This window comes from Athene cunicularia, assembly GCF_003259725.1.
Source record: "Athene cunicularia isolate RWA chromosome 12 unlocalized genomic scaffold, athCun1 chr12_part1, whole genome shotgun sequence".
Taxonomy (NCBI): Eukaryota; Metazoa; Chordata; class Aves; order Strigiformes; family Strigidae; genus Athene; species Athene cunicularia.
The window spans coordinates 865,699-874,574 of NW_020799116.1; the positions used below are offsets into that span (position 1 = coordinate 865,699).

At 42.1% G+C, this 8,876-nt stretch overlaps 1 protein-coding gene across 3 annotated transcripts in view; it reads right to left on the reverse strand.

The window, feature by feature from the left end:
• Window positions 1-8,876, reverse strand: part of EEFSEC (eukaryotic elongation factor, selenocysteine-tRNA specific) — a 102,964-nt gene that overhangs the window by 34,978 nt on the left and 59,110 nt on the right. For all 3 annotated transcript variants that reach the window (XR_003399315.1, XM_026857517.1, XM_026857518.1), the window contains exon 6: window positions 7,208-7,364. Coding sequence is in view for 2 of the 3 variants with exons in the window: in XM_026857517.1 (XP_026713318.1) it covers window positions 7,208-7,364 (157 nt within the window). In the remaining variant the exon portion in view is untranslated. The remainder of the gene's footprint in view (window positions 1-7,207; window positions 7,365-8,876) is intronic.

An 8,876-nucleotide genomic window follows, 5' to 3' on the forward strand; every position in this document is an offset into this window, starting at 1 on the left:
TTTTTTTTTTTTTTTTTTTTTTTTTTTTTTTTTTTTTTAAGATTCTGAAGTTTTACATTCTTAACTTCACCACCTTAACATTCTTGTCTTTTCAAGTTTTCTTTAGATTGAGGCAGCATCTACATCTTTACTGCTTTCAAAATACAAACAAAAACATGGCCCTGCAAAGTAATAGAAATAAAAACCTAAGCATGAACATAAAAGCCACAAAGCCTGGAGTTAAAGCTGGGGCTGCTCTGAGGCTAAGCTCACACCAGTGCGAGTATAAGGTGTTTTGCTATTCAGGGAAGGGAAAAGGGTTCAGTACACTTTGCTCTTTACCACCACTGAGTAATCGTCTAGGAACAGCTTTCCCCTGAAGACCACCCATAGCCCTAAGCTGCAAGGGGGGTGCAGTGGTCATTGGTGTATGTGATAGGCAGGGAAGAAACACTGAGCTCACACCACACACTGTAAAATGAAAAATGGTCCTTCCACTGTGTTAATGACACTTTCCTGCAGCTCCTCTTGCACAGAAAGAAAAAAAGACTCCATGTTATTCTTTTCGACTACGCAGAAGACCACCGTGTAGCCTATACTGCACCCAACACAAGGGCTCACACAGGAGCTGGACCTTTTCCTTCCACAGCAGCACTCAAACGCTGCTAACATCACCTGGTAATTCTGTAATCCATCTCTGCTTGAGGCCAGAAGAGTTACCTCCTCAACAGGCACTCCAACTTGAAATCCAAAGAAGAGTCTTAAGCTCCTCTGGGCACAGCATCTACCCGAGTGTGCAAAGACTGGCCGCCTCTGAAACCAACCTTACCATCCACACATCTCCCTCCAAAGCTTAGTCCTGCAATTCTGTCATTACAGTCAAGACCAGAATTTACTCATACTCACATGAACAAGACCGCCAGCCACTTAATAAGTTAACACTTCCCTGACTTCTGCTTTCATTCAGAAGGCACATGCACAAATCTTCATTTTGCTTCCACAAAAAAAAAAACACACTCTAAGGTCAATAAATCTGGATATTCGGCTCCAAAGGTCAATATGGGCTTACAGGACGTCACCACTTTAAAGGTAGGCTTGATTCCTTCAGGCCAGCCTTGCTGTATAAATGCAAACAAACTCCTAGTTCCTACGTGGTCACTGGGACTGGCACATCGCTTCGGCTTAATCCGCTCAAGAGGGGATCATGCCGGGAAGCGATGCTCCTCTGGCAACAATCCTCTCCCAGCCCTGTCCACGCTGCGCTAGCCAACTCGCACAAAAAGGAGAGAAGGAGATTTATGCTTGAAGTACCCCTGAAGGATTTTAGGTTTTGTTTGGTTTAGAGGGTAGGGGAAGAGAGACTGTGAAAGAACAAGCAGAGCTAATCTCCAGCTTTTAAATAAAAACGCAGCTACACAGATTTCTTTGCCCTTGGGCTTTTGTTTTTCCTCTTGACTGAAATCCTGCTCAGCCTCACCTGATACCGACAGGGATGGCAACCCACCAGACCCTTGCAGCCAAACAATTTTTTATTTTCTTTTATTAAAAGAGAAGCCAGGCTGGGCAAACATGGGACATTAAATGTGCCTAAATTTCATTTGGCCTAAGAGAAGAAGATTATCCTATTTTAACGCAACACAAGCAAAGAATTCCAAATGTCAAGATCTCCCGCAAAAAAAAAGTATATTGCTTAGTGACAGGATGTTTAATTATTCTCAGTGCTACCAAAACATTTAGACTGCCCCATTCCTGCTGATGTCAGTAAGGAACGCCTCCAACTACAAAACTGGGAATGTTACATTTCTCTACAGTCAACTATTTAAAGCTTTTTTCCTACAGTTGTTTAAAAAACCTCTGTAACTAATATTCCACAAATGCCAGCTGTGTCGGTGTCCTGAGAACTACCTGAAGAGAATGAGACACTCCTTGAATAATTTAAAGAAATATTTTATAGAGAACACAAGATATTACTGAAGGGGGAATTTTTAGAAAATACTGTGAGACACAAACTATTTTACTGTTGCGTTTTTCCATCTTTGCATAGCTAATTTCACTCATACTATTTAACCTCTATTTGACTTCCTTGCTTAAGTGGAATGCTAAAAAAGAACTGACTTGAATCCCACTTTTAAACCCACAATTTTTAACTGGAATTGAAGTTATGCAGAGTGGTGCTGTTCACCTACAGCTTCTTACATCGAAGCTTTCCCACTATGGCATTAACCACTTTGCAAGCCAGTGTGGGAACCCATCCAAGGCAAAAATTATGTGGCAAAATATGAAAACAAAGACACATCATCTCCACCATACACTAAAGGTGGGAACACACATGCAGCATTTCTACCCTTAATTCCACACGTAGGAATACAGGAGGTTCTCAAAAATAAGGCACGTTGGTTAATTCTTTCCGCTTTGTGCCGCCTCACACCAACACTGTAGGATCCCGGAGGGGATCCCAGAGGCGCTGTGTCCCCGAGCCAGGGAACACATCCCTGCCGTTACTTCAGAACAGACTTTTGTGGTACATTCAACCCCTCCACCACGCCAAGCAGTGGAAACAGGGAGAACAGACTCACCCTCTCATAGGCAATAAACACAAATGCAAGGCAAAAAGTTACTGGCAACAGAAGACAAGGTCACAAACGGGTTTGTCTTCACCTGTTGTAAGAAACTTAGAACTATTGTTACCCTGTACAGGTAGAAAGAACAGCTAAGTAAAAAAAGCTTGTATTCTAATATTCTCATTTGTATCTCTTATTATGAAAAGCGTGCCTTTTATTACATTTAAATTTACTCAGAACTGTGTTACGAGGGTTAGATATGCACTGCTTTGGCGTTAAGAAGTAAGGTAGCTTTAACTCACCTCTCGTACAGTGATTTTTACTGCATCAAGTCAAACAGAACAGAATTGCAGTCAAACACACAGCGGTGCCTCAGGAGGGACCAACTCTTTTCTAGCAACTAGACAGCAAGGACAGACGGAAAGGAAAGTGAACTGTGCCCGAGATATCACGTAGGCTCCAATTAGATTTTAAAAGTCACTGCATTTGACAGTAATTAAGCACAAGACAAATGCAACATGCCAAAACCAATGGAATAGGCATAGCTAGAGGCAATCTTTTATGAGATGTCATGAGGCACATCAACAGATCATGATTTTGCAAACCAAGCAAGAGTTTTACAGGGTCAATTCTTGGCTGAGAGACAGTTAAACAAAATCCACAATTAGCACTAAGTTATTCAAACGATTCACTGAACTTTCCTCTGAATTTCTTATCAACTGGCATGACATTCCTAGGTGCGATGTATGTTGAAATAAGCATTTTCCAAAGACTGTTGTTGTTAGCTTTTGTCTTCTTTAGAATGAGACACTTAAATATACAGTTGCTGCCTCCCCAAACTTGTTCTTGATTTCAAAGGCGAACAATACTTTTCACTTTTACCTTGACTCTATAAAGCAGTGTTCCCATTGCCAGCTGAAGCAGCTGCCACGCATCACCCCCCTCAGCAAGCAGCACTTCATCAGTAGCTCGCTCCCTCAAACACACACACGGAGCTTACAAAGCACTGCAGTTTAAATTGCCTTTCAAATCCTGTTTGGTTTTGAAGCAGCTTCTTAAACTAAGCAAAACTCTCCTGTGAGTTTAGGGCTTACGTCCCCCTTTTAATGTTCTCGATCATATAACCAGTGTGGAAAGTAAGCGTCATCCTGCCAGTTACCATGCCTTGAACCCTCCTCAGTTCAAACAGCTCCACAACCTAACCCTACAGAATAGCAAAACTGACAGCAAGTACTTAAAAAAAATTTTTTTAAACTAGATGCTCCTGCAAACAGTCTAGGTTATACCTTATTATTCTGTGCCTGGACACAGAAAAAGAAATGTAATGAAAAATACATTGTCCTCCTACTTCCCACCGCCCTGCTGTCCGTTCTACCCTGACACTGGCACTAGCCATCATCCAGACAAACCACACAGGCATTCTCAAAATGGAACTGCATCATCTTCCTCTGCAAAGATGATCTGGCAGCACAAGAAATCTCTGCTAAATAACATCTCTCAGTAGTCAAGTTACACTTCACTTTATTTCATGTTATTAGCTTTACTTCTACCTCCTTGGACCACCCTAAGGGATTCTTCTCCATTATGTTCTTCAAATACTTGCAGATAATCATATCTCCCACTTAGACATCATTTAGCCAAGTTTCATGCATTTCTTTTCATCTTCTTTCCCTCATAAATCAATCCCTTCAGCCTCTCCAGCATTCTTGCTGCTCTTCCCTGAATTTCTTCCAAACTGCTGACATCTTTCAGCGACCGAGGAACTTCCAATTGCATGCTGTACTCTAGATGTGTTTTTTGTACTCTAAAGAAAGATAATTAAGCCTTTTCAAGAAATATTAATGCTCCAAGCCTGGAATAAATCTAAATCAGAGATTTCTTTTTTTTTCCCCCCCTCTCCAGAATGGGTAGTAATTATCCCCATTTCACAGAGCAGAACTGCAGAGAGAAGTATCTGACTTCTTGCTGCACACAGGCAGCACCAGAATAAGAAACAGATCTGTGTTCTGCCATTCCCAGCCCTGAGGTCTGCCAAGTTTCAGCCCACAGCCGACGTAAGACATCGTTCCCAGGCTGTGATCCGTAGGCAAACACAAGCCATTTCCAAGTGACTACAGAACCCCTCCCGGGGAACCCAAGACTTGCCCACGGAGCGGCCGTGGTGGCTGGAGGCCGCTGGCACCAGCGGGGCCAACAGCCACCCTACAACAGGCCGGGGTCTGCCACTACCTTCACTCGTCTCTGATCCATCTCCCCGATTTTTATTGCTACAGAGAGGTTTGTGTCTAAAACCAGCCCGCGGCTATCATCAGGTTAACTACCTGAACAAGATATTCAACTCCAGAGGTAAAGACTGTTTTGAAACGCAAGAGGACTGACTGCCAGGCTGAGACAGTCCAAGGCCATTTTCAATGTGCACGTTTCCTTCCGTTCCCTCCCACTCCCTGAAACTTTTGTGATGGAATAACAGTGAAATAACTTCAGAAAAATTAAAAAGAGTTCTTCACAGAAGAAAACTGTAAGACAGGCTATATGAGGGGAGGCAAGGCTGAAGAATGGGGGGCAGGGGAAGAGTCTGATCAGTTAAATGTAATAAAAAAAAAAAAAAAACAAAATCCCACAAACAGGATGCAGACACATTAAAAAAGCAACACTGACCTAACAAAGGAATGTGAACTGCAGTTGACTTAAACAGCATCACAGCAATAGCCCTCCCCCTACACACCAACCTCTGCAACTCTTAAAGACACAGGTTTTTAGGCCCTTCTAAACTCTGTGGTCCCTTCCCCTGCTAGCCACACGTTCGATACTCTTAGCTTGAGCTAATTCAGTTTATTGCCTCCTCTTTCCAGACAATACCCAAGTTTAACTCAGGCTAAAGCAAAGCAAACCGAGTTGTATTACTCTACCTACCTTAGATAGATATTAAATTTTAGTATTCTGCTACATACTCTTCTCATTGAAAGAACAAACTATAAAGGGTCCTCTGTTTCATGGACTGATGTTAAATATCATAAGAGTATAACCAAGATTAGGTAATGAACACCTTGGTGAAAGGTGTTGTTTCTTCCCACTAACTCAATAAACAGAGCAAAAAGCAATTTTCTGAACCTGTGTATGATGCTGTTAGTGTGACTGCTGGTTCACAATTACAGTCCCTGCTTACATCCACAATGGTGATGAAGACTCTTTATCTGGTTCTTCATGGGATGGGGAGAAGCCATTTCCTCCATCCAAAATGTGGAAATGGCGACATAAATGTCATCCTCCTGTTGTTGGTCTCAGTCATATTTTTGCCTCCAGGAGACAGAAGCTACTAAACCCACCACATTTTTAAGCAAGATATTATCTTGATTTTCTGTTTGAACCCTTTTCATCGTTAAGGTCATTTACACATCATTTCACCACCTACAGAAAGGCACCTACCTCAGTGAACGCTTAAAAGCCTTTCTATACTAGAAAATGCAAAACATTCGTATCTCTTGTGCAACTTCTTTCTTTAAATACGCACTGTGCTTGGTAATCAGGCTTTCAGACCTATTTGCAAAGTCTAGCATTTGGTGACAACACTGGAATCACAGCTAGAACAGAACAGGGGAGGTTTTCTGTTTAGTCTGAAATTCCTATCTTGTGATAGGAAGAAGAAAGAAAATTTGCTGAGGGCCAAAATTAGTGCAGTTGCATCAAGCCTTAAATTAAATGGAAAGCAGTCCATCTTCAGCAAGAAATCAGGAAACATCAGGTTTCTCTGTAGATCAATTGCTACATGATTGTTTGCTGTCACAGAATATCGCGATTCCTTTCCTCCCCTCGTACAACAGAAATAATCTCGCTCACCTCCCTAAAGAGGGCAGAGGATTACCTAGTGACAAACGGGCTGAAGACACTACAGAAATACAAAAGTACCCTGGTATTGTTAAAATCTTATCCCACAATCCGAGTTAAATGCAGCACCTATTACTGCCTCTTCAAAAGGCTCAGAACAACTTTCCTACCTTAAAAGAAGGAAGGAAAAAAAAACACCCTAGTAATGACACTTTTAAACTCTAGCACCCATCACTCCCTGTGCTCTAACCTAAGGAGGCATAAATCCTTGCCGTAATTCACCAAGGATCAAAAATACAGTAATATATATCATAAAACCAGGAGACACAGGCAATAAAATACACTCTCAAGATCTCTAAAAACTCATTTATCAAGCAGTTTTTGCTTGAAGGCAAGTCAGGTAATAACACGCAGAACAGAGCCAATTTAAGGAATTTGCATCCACTATCCTATATTTAATAAGTAGCTAAGTAAAAATGATTGCAGGTTTGCTTTCCTTCATTTGTGCAGAAGGGCTCTGGTACAAATCATACGTGTATTAATAGAGGAGAGATTTCCACAAACCTTCCTGCGCAGAGCACGACTCCTGTGTTACTGACACTTAACACGAAGCCATTTGGAGACCCGAGCCTGCTGACGCAGGAGGGGTGGCTTCAGGCCGATCAGTCTCACAAGGTATGTCAGGCACCATTTCATTACCGCCCACCGAATCGTCAGGGCTCCAGCTGCGTATGACCCGATTTCAGAACTCCAGGAGACCGCTGGTAACACTCAGGCTTGCAGTATGGAAGGATCCTCTACACTTGACATCGATTAGTATTTGTTAGCTGAAAAGCACCTACCTGGAATTCGGATTTTAAATTTGCCACTTTGTCCAAAGCCACCATCTATTATCCCTTCTTCTCCCGTAGACAGTTTGACTTTTAGACCCACGAAAATCTGGATGTTTGTTTCCTTTTTAAACAATGAACGACCGATCACGCTGTAATCATCCATCACCTGCAAAAGAAACAGGGCTTCATGAGTCCACAATCTAAAGTGACAAGAAGAATTATACCCATTATAAATGTATGGTACAGACCAAGTACAGTGACTATCGCCCTGCCCTTGGAAAACTGCCCCAAATGAACAAAATTGAGTCATCCAAAGTGCTGAGTTTAAGGCAATTCGTGTCTAAAACCATAGAAGACTTTGCAAATGAACATATTTCTTCCTTCACATCTTTTCTTACAACAGAGGAAGAACAAAACCTGCATCAGGACATGCTGTAAAGATCAGTTAATTAAAATCTCCTTCCTGCTTTGAAGCCTTTCCATGAAAGTCACTTAAGTACCTATAGTCAGAAAAAGTTTTTACTTATCCTACAGCTAAGTACATTATCACCTACGCAAACACCCTCTGTCTCTTCGCTCCAGACCTGCACTCCAGCAGCTACACTTCCAAAGAAACGACAGAATGACTCAGAGTTTCTAAATAGAGCCATTTAAATATTCAACTTTACATAGACATTGATTTGTTAAACTAAAAGCCTTATGACCATTGTATCCAATTTTAATTTCAAGGTTTGTAACCCAGTGGGAAGAACCATTCCAAGTTGAATTCTTAATTAAGCTATCAGGAACAAGAGGCAGCAGGGTTGGTGGGTACGGCGAGATAAACAACCCTCCCTCAGGCATTACAAAGTATAAGGTGCAGTCAAGTGAGCCTAATCCTGTAGGTGTGAATATCCCTGTATACCTAATGCCTGGAGTTACTCTACCTCGTAGCCGTGAAAAGAACATTTATTTACTTATCAGAAGAAATAAGGGGATATTACTTAAATCTTTTCAAGATCTATTTCTTTTTGTGGCAAAAGTTGCAGCTTTTCTTCATATCTTAGGAGTGATTTTTAGATAAGCCTAAGGATTTCAAAGGCCAAAGTGACCTAGAACAGTGAAGATTTATAACCAATTTTGAATACTCCCCTTTATTCAGTTTGAATAACTCAAAGTACTGCTGGTTTATTAAGTCACTCTCCTTACCTGAAGCCTCCTCCATGAACAGTAGTGCACATACCGACTCAAATCCCTAGCACTGTTGTTTATTATTTATTACACATATACACACACACACACACACACACACACTACTTTGATGTCAATCTCAGTATGGCAGTAAATCTAACATCAGAAATGTCAGGTTTGTTTTATTCTACACGGGGTTTACTTGTTCAGCCATAAACAGCCTCGCACAGGCTGTGCGGTATCAGAGCACTGGCAGGACCTCACCCTGTCCCAGAGCGCTGGCCAGGTGACAAGTGTCTGCAGCTCTTCTTCCCTCTTCGCCCTGCAGAGGACAACAGCAGGGGCAGCTCCGCTCCCAGCTGGGTGCGGAGTCAAGGCTGCAGGCAGAAGCATTCAGATGTCTCACCATTTGCTGCCTGAACATCCACCGCTCGGCGTTTCCCAAAAGTCACGTTTCGGGGGGTTGGAGCGGCTGTCCTCTCTCACCCCAAAAGTCACGTTTCGGGGG